Below are 23,223 nucleotides of genomic sequence, written 5' to 3' on the forward strand. Positions count from 1 at the left end.
AATTCCAATGAAGTTGGGAAAGTGTGTTAATTGCAAATAAAAATTGATCCAAGTAAATTGCAAATTCTTTTCAACCCATATTTAAATGAATGCACAGCAAAGACAACATATTTATTGTCTTCACTCATAAACTTTATTGTTTTGGGAGAAAATCATCAACTCTGTAATTTGATGACAGCAACACGTGCCAAAATAGTTGGGACAGGTGTCAATAACTACTCAGAAAGTGGATGAATGGAAATCAACCAACTATTTGCAGGTGAACAGATGAATTAGCAACAGGTGAGAGTTGTTACTGGGTATAAAAAAGGGAGACCCGAACAAGCTAAGTCATTCACATGCAAGGATGGGGCGAGGTTCACCTCTTTGTGAACAACTGCGTGAGCAAATTGTTGAACAGTTTAAAAACAACATTCCTCAAAGTACAATTGCAAGGAATTTAGGGATATCATCATCTACAGTCCATAATATTGTGAAAAGGTTCAGGGAATCTGGAGAAATCACTGTGCGTAAACGGCATGGCCGTAAACCATTATTGAATGCCCGTGACCTCCGAGCCCTCAAGCGGTACTGCATTAAGAACCGACATCAATGTGTAAAGGACATCACCACATGGGCTCAGGAACACTTTGGAAAACCACTGTCAGTCAATACAGTTCGACGCTATATCCGTAAGTGTGGGTTAAAACTTTATGTTGCAAAGCGTAAGCCATTCATCAACAACATCCAGAAACGCCGCAGGGTTCTCTGGGCCCGAGCCCATCTAAAATGGACTGATACAAAGTGGAAAAGTGTTCTGTGGTCTGATGAGTCAGTTTTCCAAATTGTGTTTGGAAATTGTGGACGTCGTGTCCTCCGGTCCAAAGAAGAACAGAACCACCCAGACTGTTATGCACGCAAAGTGCAAAAGCCAGCATCTGTGATGGTATGGGGGTGCATGAGTGGCCAAGGAATGGGTAACCTGCACATCTGTGAAGGCACCATTAATGCAGAAAAGTACATTCAGGTTTTGGAACAAAGTATGTTGCCATCCAAACAGAATCTTTACCATGGGCGCCCTTGCTTCTTCCAGCAGGATAATGCCAAGCCACACACTGCACGTCTCACGACAGCGTGGCTTCGTAGTAAGAGGGTGCGGGTGCTTGACTGGCCTGCCTGCAGTCCTGACCTGTCTCCCATTGAAAATGTGTGGCGCATTATAAAGCGCAGAATAAGACAAAGGAGACCCCGGACTGTTGAACAGCTGAAGCTGTACATAAAGCAAGAATGGGAAAGGATTCCACTATCAACGATTCAACAACTAGTCTCCTCACTTCCTAAACGTTTATTGAGTGTTATTAAAAGGAAAGGTGATGTAACACAATGGTGAAGAAGCCCCTTTCCCAACTACTTTGGCACTTGTTGCAATTATAAAATTCTAAGTTTATCATTATTTGCTTATGGAAATAAAGTTTATGAGTTTGAACATGGATAATCTTGTCTTTGTGGTGTATTCATTTAAATATGGGTTAGAAAAGGTTTGCAAGTCATTCTATTCTAATTTTACTGACATTTTAAACTTTTTCCCAACTTCAATGGAATTGACTTTTGTAAGTAGCGTCCTTCAAATCAAGGAACGATGGTGGAATTTGTATGAAAAAGGCAAAGTATAAACTCAACATTTATATTTTTGAACACAGTTTTAGAAAACCTTCAGATTGAACTATTACTGAGGCGTTGAAACTTCTGAGTGCAATCTTGAAATCCTCCGGATGAGTCCAATGTATTATATATCAGGTTTTTTGCAGAAACAAGCACCAACACGAGCATAAAAGGAATTTGGGTTTAAATATGCAATAGATTTGCTTGAGTTAAAACTCAAGCCGTCGCTTTGGCTAATGCAGGTGTGATGCATTCACTGGTATGACACTTTGACCTGGAGGTTTACAAGAAAGACCGCCACATTTTCTCTTGTTCTCACGCAAGAGTTGATCATGTCAAAGCTGATTTTTGTAAGCGTGTCTATGTTAGGTAATGCATTTTGCCTACTGCTGACATCTTGTAGTACAGATATGTAAAAGAACCCCCGGGGTGACAGTTTAATGCTGCAGATATGTCACGCGGAAACATAGAATGAGTAACTTTCCCAATTTAGATACTCTTCATTTTAAATTCCGTTAGTAAATATTATTGGAAGGGGAAGCGTAAGAGCTAAGTCATTTTCGATGCTCAACATGATGTGATTGATCCTGAAGTCTAAACATTAGTAAAATGGTATCATACATTTTCTTGTGTACACTCCATGTTATCCCATGTCTCTTGATGCATTTTGTGTGCTCTGCTCTTGGCAGGATTTTATTTTTAGCTGCAGACCCGCCCAAACCTGCACAAAGCGGTGACCTTTGAAGCCGCAGAGGTTTCAACTTGCGTACAACAAATTTCTTGCACTTTTGAGTCCCACACTGACATTAATGGCCAGCGCCGTCTCTCGCTGACTCAGCTTTATTGTGAGCAGACAAAAGAAAATTATTGCATTATGTAACACTCATTAGGCGTTTATTTTAACAACCAGAGCTTTAAACAGTCCAGTTGTGGTTTGACATTAGGTGTGTAATCAGACTGTATACCAACTTTCAGGATGTTTAAGCGGTGTGATGTACAGTATTTTATTTTATCCAAACAGTTTGATAAAATGGTTTATGAAACATTTACACCAAAATCTTTTAAGATCAAGAACAAAAAGTATTGTAAAACATATATGAGGGCAAACGATTCATATCCCACAATGGCCACTTAAAATTGAAGCAAACGAGCGAACCAATCATCAGCTCCCCAGACACTCATTAAGTGCAAATTGAGGTGTTAAAAGACACAGTCTAATATTGATAAAGGTGTGAAAATTTAGCCGCTCCACACCTGTGTAATTTTGAAATTACATTCTTGAGCAAAGTGTTTTGCAATCTTTTAGCCAAGAAAGATCCTAAAAAAATATTTATAAATCTAACTGTTATGGAGGACTTTTCTAATTGGTTAAAATCATTTACTTATCCTGTCCATTTTGTGTTCAATGAGCTTGCTGACAAAATGACGTCTTGCTAAATATTTTTCACCGGAGTTGCCATTTGGCATTCAAGTAAAGTTACAGTACCTGGCTACTTGTATTTTCCTGTCATTGTGTCTTAACCGACCCAAACCTTGACAGTTTTGGTTTTAGTCCTCAGGCCACTACAGAATGGAGATTGTAAAAAGGAAAAACACAGCTGTTGGCTCAGGACCTGGAGGGCACCACTCGAGACAAAATGTAAAATTGCATTTATTTGTTGTAGGGATGCAAGTCTGCTTAATTACTGGTGTCCACTTCCCCTACAGCAAGGTAATGACCTCCCGTCTCAGCGCAAGCGGTGCCGAATGAATTCCATGCCCAGCGCGCTCCGACATCCCTCATTGCACGCCTGCACATGTTTATGCTAATATTAAAGCAAAGTAAGTTAAATGTTACCCGCAGGGACTGATATGAGTGTAAACAAATTTCCAGATGTCAATACTCTAAGTATTTTTTTTTTCCTTTGAGGAGCCGTTTCGCTGATCAATGACTTCATTGTATGAATGTTTTCCTTAAAGAATTTATTTTTCGTATTCCATTGCTCCAATGCGCAATTCACATTTTCTTATTTCAATATATTTTGAATCACACTTTTTAAAACACCCAAATGGTGTTCAGTTTGTTTATTTTTTCTAAGCGTGTGTCCTTAGCTACTCACTTGCCCCACGACCTCAGATTCAGTAAAACTTCTTTGAATTTCAATAAATGTTGTCCTTTGTCATTGTGGTGCCCTAAAGATAGACACACGTCTCCAGGAACGCCGTATGATAAGGACCCATTGCAACACCTCAGCCCCCAGCAGCTCAATTACCTCAGGTGCTGCCTCTACCAGCAGGGTCTTGCCCTTTCACCCTAGCCTGCTACCTCCGACTGCCCCCACTTTTATCGTAAGAGCCATCCTGGTGAGTAATGCTACTTTACCTCAGCCATGACCTACCCCCAATCACTTTTGACTCTGTACCTTTGCCTGGGACAAACAGTCACTGTCCATCAGTGCCCTCATTAACTTGGGTACAGACAAGAGTCTGATGGATATTCCTGTAGCCCGCCAGGCAGGGATTCTTTTAGTTCCCCTTGAATACTCTCTGTCTCCCTGGGCCATAGGTGGACGTCCTTTGGGTGACATTTTGCATTCCACTAAAACCCCCTACCCTTTCTGGTAATGACTCTGATCCCATCAGTTTCTTAGTCTTACATGCTTCAACAGCACCCCACGTATTGGATATGATGGTTGGAGAGACACGAACCCCACATTTCTTGGACCTCTGAGTGGGTCTTGGGTTGGAGCATAGCCTGTCTGTGCTATGCCTTATCCCGACCCAGGCCTGTGTCCTGTCCTCCTGACCTCACTGGTGTTCCCTCAGTTTATCATGACCCAGCCCAGGGATTGAGTAAGGACAAAGCCCTTTCCCTCCCTTCTCACCAGCCATATGACTTTTCCATTGAGCTCCTTCCAGGGGCTGTCCTTCCCATGGGGCGGCTCTATCACATCTGCTTACCGAAGAGGGAAGCTATGCGCAATTATATCCCTGGCCTCGGGTGTTGGACCATTGTCACCTCCCCTCAGGGCAGGATTCTTTTTTGTATCCAAGAAGGATGGCGGCCCGAGGCCTTGCATTGTTTATCGCGCACTCAACTACATCACGGTAAAGAATAGGCAACGTCTCTCCCTCTTTAGCTCCACTTTTGAGCCACTAAACCACGCAAGGGTATTCACTAAGTTAGACTTTCGTCAAAGCCTAACATCTTGTAAGGATACAAGAAGGTGATGAGTGAAATATGGCATTCAACACCCACCTGTCATTTTGAGTAATCTGTAATGCCTTTCGGACTGTCCAATGCCCTGGCTGTTTTCCAGTGTCTTGTCAATGATGTACTTCGGGACATGCTGAATATTTTTGTGTTGGTGTACTTGGAAAACATCATAGTTTTATCAAATTCCTTGGAAGACCACCACCAGCATGTCCGCAAGGTTCTCGAGAGGCTCCTGGAAAACCACCTTTAGGTCAAGGCAGATAAATGCATCTTCCATTTGGACACTGTGATGTATCTCGGTAAAAGTAATCGAGAGCGGCTGCATGCAGGCAGACCGTGCCAAGGTTAATGCTCTGGTAGAGTGACCACGGACCAGACCTAGCTATTATGCTTTTCAGGCTTCACCGGGTTTTGTCCGGTGGGTCTTAAGGGGGTTCAGCCAAGTGGCAGCCCTTCTCCCTGCTCTGACTTCCCTGTCACACCTTTTACCTGGACCCCCAAGGCTGTGTGAGGATTCTCCAGCTGAAGGATCTGTCCACCACAGTTCTGGTGCTCACCCACTTCTTCTTGTCTATTCATCATCCAAGTGAATGCCTCTGACAGGGTTGTCCTGTCTCAGCACTCAGAGACCAAGAAGATCCACCCCTTTGCCTATTTCTTCTGACGCCTGGATGCAGCTAAGAATTATGACGTCGGGCACAAGGAACTTCTGGCAGTCCACTAGGTCCTGCAGGAGTGTAGACACTAGCTGTAGGGAGCGAATCAGCCATTCATCGTTTGGTCAGATGACAAGAACCTGGCCTACATCAGGAGGGCAAAGAGGCTCAACTCTAGGCAAGCCCATTGGGTCCTGTTCTTCAGCCGCTTTGACTTCACCCTCACCTACCCCTGGACTCGAAGGACATTAGGGAGGATAACTTTTCCCGTCAGTTTTTTCAGGCTGGTGCTGACGTACATAATCCTTTCCCGAGCCCGGGCGGAAAGTTATGTCACCTGAGGGATTGACTCTGTTGGACCATCAATGCTATCCTTCAGCATATCCTCTCGGGCTGCAAGACCGTACTGTCCCAAGGGCGCTACAGATGGCTGTCCTGAAGAAGCTGGCAGAGGTAGTCCAAGCTTGCAGACGGGAAGTCGCCCAGCTAAGCCATCAAGACACATAATCGAGTTTGCAAGGGCTGGTGAAAATGCTCGCAAAACACAACTGTCCCCGACTCATCAACGGTGGGAAGGCTCCTTTCAGCCGCCAGTGAATGGAAAATGAAAGAGGAACTTACACCGTAGAGTCCAGTGACCAAACAACAGCCTTTTCCTCTACTTACCAGGCCAGCCTTGTTAGTCTAGCCTTGTCGGGATGTTCTCCAGCACGCGACCCTAATGTCATCGCACATGACTTCCAGTACTCCCTCAAGTATTGAAGTAAGTCATATTTTTTTACACATTCATTCAGTACTCATTTATCCCTAGAGAAAGTGAATTATATATATTTGGATCAGTTTGATTTTTTTTTAACTTTTTTAACAACTAACTGTTGTTAGCGACCACACCAGAAAATTGTGTTTTTGGCTTTCAATAGATTAGAAAGCCTTCACTAAATTGTGAGCTACGCTAAACACATAGTGATTTTTTGTTGTGTTGGCTACCCATAGTAGCTAGACCGCGGACAAGCAAGGCGGCGTGTTCTAGACATGGATTCCTAGACATGGCGGCATTTACTCAGGAGGTAGAGCGCTCACCTTGGGATAAAGAGATGGCAGGATCGAATCCCGGCTCCTCTGTGTTACATGTCAAAGTGTCCTTGGGTAAGACACTGAACCCCTAATGCCCTCAATAAGCAGGTTGGCGTCTTGCATGGCTGCACGGCCGCTATTGGTGTGTGAGTGTGTGTGAATGGGTAAATGTGAAGCACTTTGTAAAGCGCTTTGGGAAGTCTTCATTGACTTGAAAAGCGCTATATAAATGCAGATCATTTCATTTCATTCCATGAAGTAAAAGGAATACAAATTTCTCGACCTCTGATATTTTTATGAAAATTAACATTGGTATGATGGCTCTAGCACCCCCACGACCCTACTGAGGATAAGTGGTGCAGCTAATGGATGGATGGAAGATAGTTTAAGTATTTTTGCCTGATGTTCAAATCAATGTTTTTTTTTTAATTTTTATTGAAGTAAAGTTGTTTGTACCACTGGGAGGCACCAAATATTACATACTGTCCCTTTAAAGTTTAAGCAACACATAAGCTGTGAAAGGACTTAAATTGTAAACTTCTGACTTGACTATGTTTAATGAAAAAAAAGGGCCTTTTGTCAGGATTTGAACTATTAAAATGTATCGTTTACCAAATTATTCGAATTAGTTATCTGATCCCATTAATAAAACATGACCTTCATTCACCTAACAATGCATGCTCGTTTCTTTTTGTGAAAAGACGGACAAGAAACCGGCATTTCCACATTATCTTATTAGCCCTTGTCCCAGTTCCCGTTGTTTCTGTAAACATCATTATTCACAAGGTTGCAATGACCTGCCCCACAGCTAAGCCAGTGAATATATTTTGCATTAAATGTACTTTGTATTTGATTGTACAAAATCCCTTATAGTCAAATGTATAAAATCCTTCACTTTACCCAAAAAAAAAGGATGGGAAGCACCGAAAGACATGACTGACTGCTTCATATCAAGGCAAAAGAGAAATCACTCAAATAAGGTTTTTTTTCTTGACGTTTTGTATCTGTGTTTTAATACTATCCATTTCCATAATGGTGTCATTTTACCTTGGGGGTTCGTGGTTCTTTTTGCTGGTGGCCCTCGGAATTTGAGGAAACTCCACTGGGAGCGACATGAGCTAATGGGGCTTGTGACATACTCCGCGTTACGGTGACGTCACGAAAGCGCGCGCCTCAGCGGGGCAACTCGTTTGTCGGCGGCAGAAAGGAAGACAAGCGGCGGGAGGGGGACGGAGCTCTTTTTTCTCTCTCACTTTCTCTTCTCTTCCCCTTTCTCGCTCCATTTCTCTACTGACGCGCTCTCTTCCTCCTCACTCCAAGTCCAACAAAACAACATCGACCACCTCCTTTGACACCCCCTCCTTATCGCTTTCTTTGTTTTAATAGCAGATAAATTGCAGATTCTGCCTCCCGTTTCTAATGATGCCGGACCCCCCAACTCGCTACGACTTATTTTCTTTCCATGACAACCTTTCTGGACGTTTATCAGCCTGACAACGATGTAGAAGCGAGAGCAGAAGATACAGCTTGATTTTATTTATGTGTTCTTAATTTTCTTTACCGCCTTGGGAGGGGGTTAAAATGAAGGCAAAGTTTGAGGATTCGTCACTTGGCTTCCGGTTTACCTGTCCACCTCCGCGCGACCATTAGCCCCCCCTCGGCATTTTTTTTCTTGTCCCATCCGAACCGCCTTTCTTGAAGATAAGTACACTGAGTTAGAGGTTGTTTCCTGGTATCGCCGAAGGAATTAATTGTGCGTCACCTCAGTGGATATGGTGGCGTAAACGATGTCGGCATCACCATTAGATGGAGAAAAGTCCGTCACTTGAGTGTCGTTAGCCTCTGTCGACTTTGCTCGAATGCAAATCTAAATGGAAACATACCCGGTGGACTCATTCGCCATTTGAGAAGGAGAACATGAGGATAAAAAGAAGTGTCGCCCTCAGGTAAAACTCGATTGTAAAAATACCAATGTTTGGGTTGATTTGTAAATATACTTTGAGTATCCCTCCTTTGCCCAAAACGCTTAAAATCCATGCGCTTTTTTTGTCTTATTTCTAAGTTGACTCCATTTTTTGAAGCTCATCTTCAGCAGCTTTTTGAATTGATTTCATTTCAAGCCATTTATTATCATTTGTAGGTGTTTCATACGAACAAACAATTCCTAACCTGAACGCTAGGGCTCGCCAATGTAACGGCGCTAGCAGCGCTAGAGAATCCCAGCATGGATCGAGACCCCACCTGTGAGAGCACAAACGCTCGCCTTCACACTCGCAATTATCAGTCTAATTGCCAGGGTGAAAACAACAACACCATATAATGGCTGCTTTCTTTGTTGTTCACAAAGAGGAAGGATAGAAGTGAGGCAGATGAAGAAGACCACACTGCATATTTTAATTTGATGAAGTGTTTTAGTGTTATTATGCCATCTATGCTAAGTATTGCGATATTTGATCCTAAATCAAACTTCTGGTTATTTCCATGCATACATGGTAATTGCTGTTCCTCAAAATGACCTTGCAGGTGGATGGTGCACAATAAATCGGAACAAGTAAGACAGTTGATAAATAATAATAGTTTTCCCTAATCTGGTGTTTTTCTAGTGAAATACATTTTTCAGCTTTTATTTTTTTTATTTCATAGCATATGTGTGAACTCCTAGTCAAACCAGTCTCATAAACCTTATGTCACTATTAGACCTCAGTATTTATTCATTACTAGTCGGACAACTGTCCATAACAGCGTCTAAGTGAAATAATTCCGTGATGTAAAAGAAAAAAAAACTAATAACACCTTGTTTGGACTGACAAAAACATTGGGAACAGCAGCTCTGTTGTAGACTAACCGACAAACGCATTTAATGTGGAAATGTGAAAAAGAATAAATACTTACCTTACTCATCTCGACCCTACTGAGGATAAGCGGTGTAGCTAATGAGATGAGATGAGATGAGACTTACCTTACTGTTAATGAAGTATGAACTACTTGAGAAACAAAAATTTAGTCATATAAATTCAGTCACTTTGTAACAAATGGTATAGTATAATCAAGTATAATCAAGTCATCCTCGAAGGGAAAAAATAATGAACGAAATAAGAGAGCAATTGCAATTACATTAAAAAAAATACAAATGATTTTGAATTGAAAGGGCTTTCGTGTGGCTGGGAAGCAATTTTTATACAAATCATTCAATGTGCTGGTAAGGAAAAAAACAGTATTTTTTTTAAATGCATAACAATCTTTGTCTCTTTTTGTTTCATATTTTTAATTAAGATAAAGAAAACCCCGCACTATTTTGGGAGTAGAAGTTAAAGCGGTAACCGGTAATCCTGCTTAATTTTTAACAGACAGAGCGTTCATTTTTCATCAATGCTCAATTTTTGAGCACATTCAATACTTATTCCCATAAAAATACGCCCCAAAAATCTCCTTCCAGCAAAAAACAAAAAGAACAATAATTCTCAATATACCTGGAAAATATCTGTAACAGAGACACAAAGGGAAAATTAAAAATAGGAAACAGTGTAGGTATACATAAAATGAACAAGAATATTAGTCAAGCGACAAGAATGATTTGGCTGCCCCTGGAAATAGATGTTTTTCATTCGAAACACTGTAGATTTAAAAGTAAAATTACAAGGACTGTCATTTTTTTTGCCTCTCAAAGCAGCTCAGTTCTGACCTTCTCTCTAGGCATCCAAAAATATGTTTGGGTCAATTATTTCTAATAGCTTGAATGTGAGAATGTCAGTGGTTTTCTATCTCTATATTTACAGACATTCTAACCACAGTGAGGTCTACCAAACCAATGCAATAGTTTCTTTGTGAAGCCCCTTTCAAAACAAATTCATATATTTTACCTGGCTGACTGGGACCAACATATATACATTTTCATTATGGTGCTTACTTTAGTTAGAGTTGAACGCTTTAATGGCCAGTTGACCTCCTTACATTTGTTGGGGCATAAAGGGATCATTGCTGTCGTTTAGGTATTCGTGTAATTTAGGTGCCACCCTAATAGCTTCTATGAGGGTTATTAGCAAGGTCTCTCTGGAGTATGATTAACCTAATTTGTAGTGGAATAGGCTGTATTTCTTTGAGCTTCCATCCTCTGGAAATTTCTGTAAGCTCCAACATCACAGCAGTCCGTTAAATCCACAAACTAAAAACTACTTTTTTCAATTACCAAAAATATTTTTTCCTCGGTCTTTGTTAACATTGTAGATGTATGCTCACGGTGGGAGTACAATATGATGCACTGCCATCACAGATATCTAAGCATACACATGCATTTTAAATGGGGTAAGTTATTATTTGGGTTTTATCCAAAACTGTAGCCTACTCATTACTTTAGAAAAATTCTGGGGCCCAATGGTTCTCATATTGATATCCAAGAATAAGGGCTGCACGATTTTGGAAAAGAAACGTAATTGCGTTTTTTTCAGATATAAATTGCAGGTTTGATGCGATTTTCAATTTTAAAAGAAAAATGCATTTTCTGTTTTAGGTTTTTTTTCTCGGGGAAAACACACACATAGTGACATGCAAACATAACTCAAGATGGCGTACTTCGAGACACAGAGTATACGACTAACAAAATATCAACTATAGATGTACAAAAAAACAGAATTACAGTTGAAAAAATGTTTTTTATTGTTATTATAGAAAAGGACAATGGAATTTGAGGGCTATTGCTTTTAGTGTAAGAAAAATATTAGAAGGCTGGCAAGCTACACGCTAGAGTCGGGTCCCGGCAACTTCTGCAATGTGATGATTAAAATACAAGAGTCACAATTGTAGCGGTTTTCCACGAGTAGTAGCTCCAAGTTGTGTGGTCATGGGTAATCAATCTGCCGTTGGTGACTAGCCCTGTTTGGCAGTGGTGGCTTAAGAGTTGTTAGCCTAGCTGTTAGCTTTCCTTTTCGACGACGCATCAGTCAATTCCTGGATGCAATACAAATTCAGGGAGCACCCGCTGGTGATTGGATTTTCCTCGCACTTTTTTGACTTTCCTTGGAGTTCGATGTAATTAATGAATTTATTTTCAATGTAACGAGCCACTATAGCTATGAGCTGTGGCGTTTGTTTGGGTGGCCATTTGAGCATGTGCTGCATTACTGACCGGTTTCTTACGCGAGCCTATCATAATCGTGCACACACGTCTTGCACACTTTGCTTTCTATATTAGTTGGAGCCATTTAAAACCTGCTTCTGACTGGCCGGTGCTGTTAAACAACAAAACGTGAAAATTCCTGTTGGCCAAACACTCCGTCAATTAAATAACAAACAGAAACTATGGATCCTTAAAAAAACCTGCAGTGGTTTGCGGTCACACTGTAGCACTACGTCTCTTCGCGATATCGATTCGATTTTGGTAATTTGTGCAGGCCTACTAAGAAACTCACTTTCTCATACGTACAACACGAATTCATTTTTCGTTACAGATTTGATTTGAGGACAATTCATTATATAATATCAAGGTGCATTGACATAATAATTGATAGACATATGTTATTTAAAACAATTTAATTTGAGGAAACAGAAATGTGATTGAGATTAATAAAACTTTCTGCTACGTCAATTTTAGAAGCTTATTTTGAATAAAGAGTCACATATTTTTAGTTTCACTTCAGGCAGATTCAATATTCAATCTTACTCGTGCTATTGTTTTGAATCAATGACATGCTAACGCAGCTGCTTGGAGTGGTGGTAGGGAGAGTAAAATTCTCGTTTGTTGCCAATGCTATGCCAGATGGACCATGGCATGCAAAGAAAAAGCAAGCCATAGAAATGTCCGGCTGTGACAGCGACAGCCGCGTGATGTGTCACATCAAGGGGAGTTACATTGCTGTTACTTCGATGGACGTTGCTAAAGATGCCCTTAGCTAACACCAACTACAAGTTCACAGCAGGGAAACAAAAAGCAGTCCTCACATGTGCTGGTTGCGAGCACGCATGGTCAACGCTCTCTGTTTCCCGCTGAGATTTAAAAATGGCATTTGTGGCATGAAATTTGTGAACCAAAGTAGACTCCAGTATCATAACTGTGGGTTACCAAAAAATCATGCACTAAAACGAGGCTCTGTAATGTTGGCGTTTATCCGATGGTGTGTCAGAACCAGTTCCAGATCACTTGTGACTCTTGGTAAAACCTAATAAAATAAATCCAATTTTTTTCAATTAATTAGTTGGAAACGTTGCTTAATTTTTTAATTAAGTGTAGGAAAAGTTTCATTTGAATTTCTAAAAGATGCTCATCAAAAAAAAAATGTTTTGGGCCATGGAGTCTAACTCTACAGAACCCCTAGGTTGTCCCTGGAAACTTTTTAAGTACCGAGCAGTAACTAATTTCTGGACCTCATTTTGACACATTTGGCCATTTGCCAGACCGAAAGACATGCGACTATTTCAACTCATATAAAAGTTTCAACTGAATGCACACATTCTGCCCCGACATTAAGCAATTGTACTTCCTCACTATTATTGCCGGACTTTCCACTCACTTCATCTGCTATGAGTATTACCAAATTAAAAATCCCTCTCTCTGTAAGTGAATCGCATGACATTTGATGACTGTCACAGCCTACGCCATGTTCGTTTAAGAGCAGTCGTGTGTGCTGTTGGTGACGCAAATGTGCAGGACATCAAAGAGGGCATAATTTCTTCGTGGCAAGCACATATGCATCGCCTTAGGCATGGATGGAGCTGTAACAACCTGGTACTCGTTCTCCTGATCACAGCCCAACTTTCAATTCTCAACGTCTGGGTTACCGCTGTCCTGCTAGCAGCAGCCCACCCCGCTGCCTGTATTGAATATGATTCTGGTTCGGTTATACACAACATGTTTTTGTGTCTTTAACTGAAGAACACCCATATGAAAGAGAAAAGGACTTTAGCACGGAGCCCAAATCATGATTCATGTGGGCAGCTTTTTCTAGATCAATAGCGCCTCTCCAACAGATCTGATTTATTTGTTTGTGGCCTATGCCACTAACTGGTCTTGTCTGGGTTTTGAGAATATGGTTATTTACATTGTATACATGGAAAAATAGTTCCTCTATGAAAACACACACAGCGCATAATGCTATTCCCGCTCTGAAAGATTACTCAACTTCACAAGTGTAGGAAGTTTCTTGTTGCACAGCCACATCAGCAGCTGCTCAGCCTTACCAGTTTTTATTTATTTGTTTAGTGTATTTATTTATTGGCATCACATTCTATAGTGGCTCCCCCGGGACCCTCTACGAGGAAAAAATCCATAGATCTCAGCAACTCGTAGCAGAGCCAAGAGTTATCCCCCCACCCCTACCTAAAACTGGATATCAAATGTGTAGGTGTTAACTTGACACCACTGATCCTGTTTTAAAGCATTAAAAGCATAGTTAAAATAGTTATATGATCAGCAAATATTGAGCATCAAATAATATTACATAGATGACTGCATACTCCAGCAGCTCCCGTGTTATTTTCGATTGTTCTCGATTGTTTGTTCTCAGCTCAGGGATGCTGCTGGAAATGTGAATTTCCCTTCGGGGATGAACAAAGTATCTATCTATCTATCTATCTATCTATCTATCTATCTATCTATCTATCTATCTATCTATCTATCTATCTATCTATCTATCTATCTATCTATCTATCTATCTATCTATCTATCTATCTATCTATCTATCTATCTATCTCTATCTCTATCTCTATCTCTATCTCTATCTCTATCTCTATCTCTATCTCTATCTCTATCTCTATCTATCTATCTATCTATCTATCTATCTATCTATCTATCTATCTATCTATCTATCTATCTATCTATCTATCTATCTATCTATCTATCTATCTATCTATCTATCTATCTATCTATCTATCTATCTATCTATCTATCTATCTATCTATCTATCTATCTATCTATCTATCTATCTATCTATCTATCTATCTATCTATCTATCTATCTATCTATCTATCTATCTATCTATCTATCTATCTATCTATCTATCTATCTATCTATCTATCTATCTATCTATCTATCTATCTATCTATCTATCTATCTATCTATCTATCTATATCAATTCCAAATTAGAATTGTGGAAGTACTTCACCTGACCTGTTGGTGGTAGCAAAGTGCTCAAAAGGTAATGGGTGACATTTGACTCAAAATGACTATAATTCTTAGATCTGAATAATCTTGGTTTGTTTAAAATACTTAATGGAATTCATGCAAAATTAAGTTCACTGCTTCAGGTGAAAAAAATGACGGCAGTGTTGTTCATTTTGGACATGACATTCCATCTTACAAATAAAACTTTTGTGCTTGCTTAAGTTCCCTTCAATTGCATCAATAGACATTAATCACGATTCCACTTCCATATCTTGTGTAGTGTTGTTACGCGGGATTGCAAATTTCCAACTAATTAGATTACTCATAGGAGGAAGATACTGGGACAATGCTCCATTGGCTCTCCTGTGCAAGAAAGTGGACAATCAATGCAAAACAAGCTTTAACTAGCTTTGTTTATGCTTCAAATTGACCAAGAAACTCACAGAAATGTGTGTTTAAATGCGTCTCTGCAACTATATGTCCTTGGTCCCCCAGTCGTAACAATATGTTCAGTTTCAATAGGCCATAGCACCGTAAAGCACAAACTGTATTTTAACAACAAATTATTGAAGATTGTATAAAATAAACCAATAAAATTCCAAAGTATTTCAACAGCAATCAGATGCATGCCCAAATTGATATAAGACCTGTTAAGTCACATTTAATTTCATAGTTATTGTATCAGTTTTAATATCAGCATTCACCACTCCAAAACTAGTGCAACGGTTTGGCTTCCCATAGTGTAGTATGTCCATCTGCCCAGATTACACAATGAGTAGACAATTACTCATTTCAGATGGCATGCAAGAAAAGCCTAAAACCTGAGCTATAATACATCTGTGAGTAAACCTATTTTTAAGAAAACGCGCACCAAATGACTTGATGTCAGTTTGCCTTATAGTGATTTAGTGCTATCCATGAATGATAATTTCATGTGAAGTAATTACTTTGAGAAAATGTACACCCAGTTTTGTGTTAGTGAAATACATTTGGTGTTGAAATCTGGATATATATATTTACACTAATTGTAGACTGTTTCAAAAAATAAATATTAGGTAATCTTATGTGCATGAGTTCTATTTAAAAACAAATATGCACATTCAGTAATTTGTTAGGATACATGTTTTGTCACTTATGTTGTTTGCACTCTATTTGTCCTTTTCCACTGTATGTAAAATGTGCACTTAAAATGCTCTTCAACAACCCATTGTACCTTCTGGAGTACTTGGAGAAGAGGTAACTTAAAACTCTGGACAAATTGCAGAACAAGTACCTTCAAACCTTATTGCAATACATAAGACCCATTTGAAGACCTTGGTGCAGCATCAACAAAAAACATATTGTACAGATGAAAAATGGTTATGAAATCTTCTGTAGGTCATCCATTTTATATAAAAGAGAATTTAGAGTGTACATTATAAGAAAAGCAACAGAAATAGTTGACAAACCCAGAGCTACGTTTTTCATTAAATGGTCTAGTTCTTTTATGACCCAGACTGTAAAATATTGATCACTTGAGAGGTGAAGTTTATTAGACGGAACACTGATGTCAGGAACTGGTTGAGTAATTGTGTTTCTGGGTCACGATTAATTAACATTTATAATGCCTCTATCTTCCAACTCAATTGGTTCAAATGTTCAGATCTAAGCATTCTCCAAACAATTATAATTGGTTACATTTCAAAATGTCTTCTTATTTAGTGAGTTTACAAACGGGAATATAGGTAGGATGCATTAACTTACATAGCAGGCTCAAGACCTTGTGATTAAACTTGGCTGCAGGTTTTTGGTTGTTGTTTTTATTTTGAGAGGCCAGGTGTAGTCCACAAAGCCCGTGTATGATAATTGGTGTACAATTGTTGTACTTGATATAAAGACTAAGAGTGACTAGTAAATTGTGTTTCCAATGTTGCCAATTAACGATTCCGGACATTTTTTCTTGAAGCCGTGGGCGTGCAGTCCAAGAATACCTCACATTATAATGTAGATATATCTTTCAGTGATCTTAAATGTGCTTGAAATCCTTTAAAATGCTTGAATTTTGGGTGATATGCTTGTAAATGCTTGTAATTGTTGCCATGTTTCTGAACAAGCCTGCTTAAAACTTATGCTCTCTGGTGGCTTTGCTTTACCATTACCATTTGTTTTCCCTCTTGATTAACACACGCTTCTTTTAGTTTCTATGACATTGTCCTATGAAGCACCATCGCCCATATGGTCGCGTCTGAGAAGACAGGACCTTATGAAATGTGTATTGATGCAATGATTACGTATCAATATCGGGTGATGCCGAAAATTAAGGTAGCATTTCCCAGTGGTAAAATGCAATGGGAAGAACTACAGTATCTGTATCAGAAAATGCTACTGTCATTTTTACACAACACATATATGGGAGATTTGTCTCAAAAATATGTATTTATTTTAATTGTTCAGATCCACAAATTTAATCGCAATTGATTCAAAATCTAAAGGTCATTATTCTTGTTAAATGCGCACATAAGATTAAAAATTGCCTGTGTAAATCGCAGATGTATTTGTGGCTCTGGAAAAACCATGATTCACACAAGATTTCTTTTTTTTTAATGGTACTGGTGAAACTGTAAAAATGAAATTTTTGAAATTCCTTAAAAAGTACTTAAATTTTGCCATTAAAAAAGTGCATGAACCCTGATCTGTTTCCCCTCGTCCATAAAAGGCATGTAGCGACCATTTTGACCACAGGCTGGAGCCCTATTTTCTTGATTGAATTTTGGATGGGATTCTGATATCCAACAATTTTCATACCAGCTTTCACAGAATCGTGATGAATGGTTGGAAAATTTCAGGACCTCGAAGATGTTGGGGAAAGCTAAGAAGCATTCCTTCATTCAATAAAAGATCTGACCACAGATAACAATTGGGATTACCAACACTGCCACTTGTCCTCACCTCTCTCACAATCCTTAATGAGCATTATCTATGGAGGCTGGGATTTTGAGGCTCTTGATTGCCTTTAAGAATTGATTATTTTTCCAATGCATTGGAAATCCCCAATTACAACTTGTATTTAGTGAAATACCATCACTTAAGCCGCTGTCTTTCTATCCTTGAAAGAGACCATTAATCAAGCCTGAGTAAGCCAGGTTAGACTTCTTGACCAAGGTGATTATTCTGGGTCACGTTACCGTCAAGCTGCTTTCCCAAATTAATAGCATTGGGAAGGGCAGAGAGACACAGATTTGCCCTCATTTTGTTAACAGGCTGGCTTAAAGCGTGAAAACAAATTCCCACGGTGATTTTCTAAAGGTCGGATTAATTTCCACTTTTTCATCAGTGTAAGTTTTATATACAAAACGGCTGTTAAGAATTTATAAGGCAGGAGTTAGGAGTTGCTCTCACAATGGTTTTGGCCATTGCTGTTAATGTATCTCAATAGAGGGGACTTTGTTTTATGGCAAATTAGAAAGCATTTTATATGACTGTCTTGCTCATTATAACACAGACAGAATAACATTTTCCGAAGTTACTGGGTGGCCTGCTTTAATAATATGCCTTTGTTTTATGTTATTGTCATTGTACATTAACCTAATAGCGCACTGGTATTTGAAGTAAATGAGTAATACATTTCATAAGCAATCCAAATCTACTTCAGTCGCAAAATGTCACTTTATACTCAAGGCACAGCAGTAAATCTCAGGTTGTCAGCATGTCTGCACTGTTGATGGACCAAACAATAGCCCTATCACAGTCATGTAGTGTTTACGGAATTTGAGGCTTTATTTTGTGTGTGTTTGTGTCAGAAAAGATGGCTATTGGGACAGAGACATCATCCTGCACATTTCATAATTTGAGCTGAAATCAAATTAGCTTTTCGCTGAATAGTGAGGATGGGCATACTAATTCATTAGACAATTTTTAAGATTTATATTGATGAGCTGTACTTATTTGCTAATGATTAGCTTCTTGGAGCAATTAAGTTAAATAAATCCAGTATGTGTGGAAACATGATTTCTTAGTTGCCTCATAGCGGTATGCAACATATTTGAGGAAAGGGTAATTATATATCAATCAATTCAAGTATAAATTATATACTTTAGGGGAAATTATATTTTTAAAAAGGGGGGCGAGAGTGCAGTCGGGTGCTTGCCTGGTCTTTGTAAAATGACAGAGTGGGACATTGATTACCAGAAGATCTATTGTAAGCGCTGTTGTGATTAGGGATGGCTTGATCCTACCCATAATGTCAGTATGGTATCCAATTTAGGTCAAAGTAAATGTCTTATGATAACAACAAGTGGCCTATTCAAAGTTTAGGTTTATCCGTTGTGGTACAGTAAATTCAAAGACACCATGAATATATTTATCAACACCGTTTAGAGACCCCCCAAAATAATTGGTATGAAATCTGTATCGGACAGTCCTCGAGTCTGTAGAAATTGTATTGGTATTGAATATTAAATTGAATTCCTTGAGCCATCCCAAGTTACAAGGTTTTTTGGGGTACACTGTTTAGTTGCACAAAACAGGGAAACATGTTTTGATATTTTTACTTTAGCTTAATTGTCGCAGGGGTAAACCAGTGAAAGCTGTCGGGCCCTGCTGTTGAACAGAAGAGTGTGTTGTGTCACCCTGACTCGAGTGACATGGCCGCTTTCTTGTGTCCCGTTTCATCTGGAGGGACGAAAGCATGACCGACTTGGGTGCAGAGGTACTTAACTTGTTTGGATGTTTGGGCATTTGGGTTGGCCATGGTCCAAAACTTTTTGTGTGTGTTTTTTGCTCCTTTTTCCCTTTTTATTTTCTTTGTTTTTGTATGTGTTGTCTTGCTGTCCGTCACCGCTCTCGAGGGATATTGCAGGGTAGATAGATAGATAATGATAGAGGTTTTGTCATGTATACTACTCATTAAAATACAGGTCAAACATTTTTTGTCAGAAGTCATTGCAGGATTTTATTAACGGTAGCATACTAGTTCAGTTAGCAGTCCTGATGCCTATAGCACAAACTGGTTGGGGGGCATTGTTATAACTTGATGAAGCAGTCAAATGCTGCTTTTTTAATCGGTAGGTTCCTATGTGCTCTCACAGTGAGCTGTGAAAGGGAAGGAAGAGCCCTTGTTCTCTGGCCTGGATGTTATCAGAGAATGTTCACCCCCCAGAGGGGAAAAATTCCTGCCTCCCTCTTTCCTTCTCTTTTCTTTTGCTATCTCTATTGCTCTCCGTAGGTAATATAAATGCATGGACTCCACCGTCCATTTTATGTCTTCTCCCCAGTGTTAACTGGTGTCCTCCAGGCTGCCAGAATTAGGAGAAGTGGAATGAATAGAAGCACAATATATGAGCTCTCCCCAGCATTGCTTTATTGTTCGGCTTGCCCCCTCATTCTTTAAGAATCTTTTGAATTTGCACAATCAAGCATTATGACTCTATGTTAGAATATGTCTGGCAGTGTAAGACCACAGTCCACACGATTACTCCCCAAAGGCATTTTAATACAACTGGAATAGTGTCAATGTTATTCTAGGGGGGAAACATATCTTCAGACGTATTAACTATAGTAAATAAAATGCCAAATACTGTATTTATTCGCGTATAACACCTTTTTTTAAGTTTGGGTGCGTGCTAAACACAAATTACGATTGATCAATTAAACATATTACTGTCCACAATAGCAAAACACTGAAGAAACCACATCTCTTGACCCACAATAATCTTAGCGTCTATTTTTAGTAATATATCCAAATCACTTTCGCAAACGTTTTTAAAAAAAAAATACGGTACATGGTTTCTTTCAAAGGCGATGCATCTTTTCATTTCTTTCTTCCCATTGCCAACAATGAAACTTGATTTAAGCATTGCTGTTTTGTATAATTACCAATATCAAGAGTTGTACTTAGATGGCAACTCGGGCTGCGAAGAAGAAGTTCCACATACGACGAAATTCACAGGAATTGAGGAGCAAATGAAATATTGAGAGACTAATGTCAGAGAATGAAAAAAAAGTCCTGAAATATAAACAAAACAAACTACAACGTTGGTCGTCCTGAGAGAAGGATCAAACCCAAAAAGCAGGACTAGAGACATCCAGAAAGATACAACCAAAAAGCATGACGAGGGGTACTTGATGATGAATTGGACTTTAAAGGATAGTAAATAAATTCATTGTAAATTTTATTTTAGGATTGTGTTCAAAGTTCAAATAGTCAATAAACAATTTTTATCATTTGCATGTATTTTACACCTTTGTCACTTACATGCTTAGTTTTAGTTAAGGAAAAGTGAAACACAATTTATGCAATTTTTTTGATTTAACACTAAGGGGTTGGGTTATACAAAAAATTGTTCTGAATAAGAAACAAAGCGGGGCAGCATGGCGGCGCAGTGATTAGTGCATGTGCGGCACAGTTCAAAGGTCTTGAGAACCTCCTGTGTGGGTTCAAATCCAGCTACCGGACTTCCTGTGTGGAGTTTGTATGTTCTCCCCATGCTTGCGTGGGTTTTCTCTGGGCACTCCGGTTTCCTCCCACATTCCAAAGACATGCATTTCAGGTGGATTGGCCGGTCCAAATTGTCCCTAGGTGTGAATGAGCGGGCGGGTTGTTTGTCCCTGTGTGCCCTGCGATTGGCTGGCAATCAGTTCAGGGTGTCCCCTGCCCACTGCCCGATGATTGCTGGGATGGGCTCCAGCACCCCTGCGACCCTACTGAGGATAAGCGGTGCACCTAATGAGATGAGATGAAGAAACAAATGCCAAATGCTTCAATAAAAATAACTTGATATCAAAATCGTATTCAATTCTCTTTTATTTTATTGAAATAATTAATTAGTTTTGAAATCATTACATAACCTCTATCATTACAAAATACATTCTCCTATCTCTCTTTTATAATGTAGGAAATGTGCCGAAACTACATCCCCAAAACTGCTATAGTTTCACATTTTTTCAAATTTGTGTATAGTCAATCATTTTTCAAGCCAGTTCAAAAAAACTTGAGTAAAGGACTTTTTCTTATGATATTGTAGAGAAAATTGCTTTCAACCCTAATACTCTTTTAACAAAATTACATTTATTTGGTTCTGATACATTTGGGTTGTTACTGATTCGGCCAGCAGGTAGTGCACACGGGAGTTGTGTGTAAGAGCGCAGTTCCTCACAGGAGCTAACGCAAGCCCAGGCCCTTTTTGCAGTTGATCTGGATTTCGCGGCCGTTGTTCTTACAGGGACAGCGAGAACAACAGTGTCTTGCAGCCTCAAGATTCTGGTGTGATCGGTCTCCAGGCCCAGAGACCACGGTCAGCCATCTTGATCAAGGCCTGTAAGATATCTATCTAGTGGACTAATAATTTGCGTCAATTTTAGTGACTGAGCAAACAAGAAATTATTTGTTAAACACTTTAAAACGTGGCTTTTAAGAAACAAATTAAACCCCAAAAATTCGGCCGATAAATGGTCTGACTAAACATTCAGTGCAAGGCTATCTCGCATCAGTGAAATGTCGTCAGGACTCCGGGTTTTGTAGGAATTAAAGACCATTTTTAACCATTTCATTTGAACTCCAAAGTGAACTTAAGAGGTCATTAAATACAAATTTTCAATTAAAACAAAAAAATTGAGCCCACACATAGAGTAAGATCATTTTTAATATCCTTGTACATATATTTTGTCGGAAACTGAAACAAACCAAAATGTTCACAATGACTGGATAATCACATTCTTTGCTGTCCTCTTTTTTCCCATACTTTTTTTTCTCAGAGTGAGTTGGTAGTTGTCTTTAGTTTCAAAACGGGGGAAACATTGAACAATGCAATCCATTCCTAGGAGTGTTACAATAAAAAAAAAAGTATCTCTTTTGGATTTCTTAACAGATTGACACAGAAAGGTGACACTGAAATAATCAAAAGCTGCCATTAAGAATTAATTATATGCAACCCTAACTGGCAAAGAGAATCTGCTGCAACACTTACCTTTTACATGATCACATTAACCTTCACCACAGGACCTTCCAATGGCTTTGTGGGTTTGAAAATGATGTTTACTCAGTAGTGAGGCTGTCAAGATCACGCTGATAGCAATTCTATCGCCGACAGGCCTGGGATACAAGTTGATGCGATAAAAGACGACGTGCCTTTTTCACCTCCCCCAGGTGGGGAGACCACCTATTGAAGCAGCACTTCTGCAAACTCCAGAGAACTTCTAATTAAGACTTACCGGTACATGACTTCACATAAGTAATCACAGTTTAATGCTGGCACTGGGAGTAGGCCAAGGATGCACTACAATAGGCAATAATTAACTACCATGTTTAACTACCTGCAGAGGTAATTGTCTACAGTAACTTACACAACATAAAGATTGAACGAGAAAGAACATAATAGCTAAGGCTTTACTGTCATCAACTTCCATTCTCCCCCCTTTCCTGCCCACTGTCATTTTGGGTGCGGACCAGATAACACTGCATCAGAGTAGTTGTGCAATTCGTTTGCACATTATGCATCTCATGCTTTTACCTTAAAAATAAAAGTCAGTTTTCTTATACCTGTACAAAATCTGTGAGGTAACATTTGAGAGCTTAAAGCAAAAATGAG

At 39.3% G+C, this 23,223-nt stretch overlaps 1 protein-coding gene and 1 pseudogene across 2 annotated transcripts in view; both read left to right on the forward strand.

The window, feature by feature from the left end:
* LOC148369595 (uncharacterized) overlaps window positions 1-23,223 on the forward strand; it is a 122,928-nt pseudogene that overhangs the window by 42,677 nt on the left and 57,028 nt on the right.
* The window catches only part of ajap1 (adherens junctions associated protein 1), a 46,200-nt gene continuing 30,772 nt past the window's right edge, over window positions 7,796-23,223 (forward strand). For both annotated transcript variants that reach the window (XM_088331683.1, XM_088331684.1), the window contains exon 1: window positions 7,796-8,513. In XM_088331683.1, the coding sequence (XP_088187809.1) occupies window positions 8,485-8,513 (29 nt within the window). In that variant the 5' untranslated portion in view covers window positions 7,796-8,484. The remainder of the gene's footprint in view (window positions 8,514-23,223) is intronic.

This window comes from Urocampus carinirostris, chromosome 3 (genome assembly GCF_059441175.1).
Source record: "Urocampus carinirostris isolate Australia breed hairy pipefish chromosome 3, RoL_Ucar_1.0, whole genome shotgun sequence".
Taxonomy (NCBI): Eukaryota; Metazoa; Chordata; class Actinopteri; order Syngnathiformes; family Syngnathidae; genus Urocampus; species Urocampus carinirostris.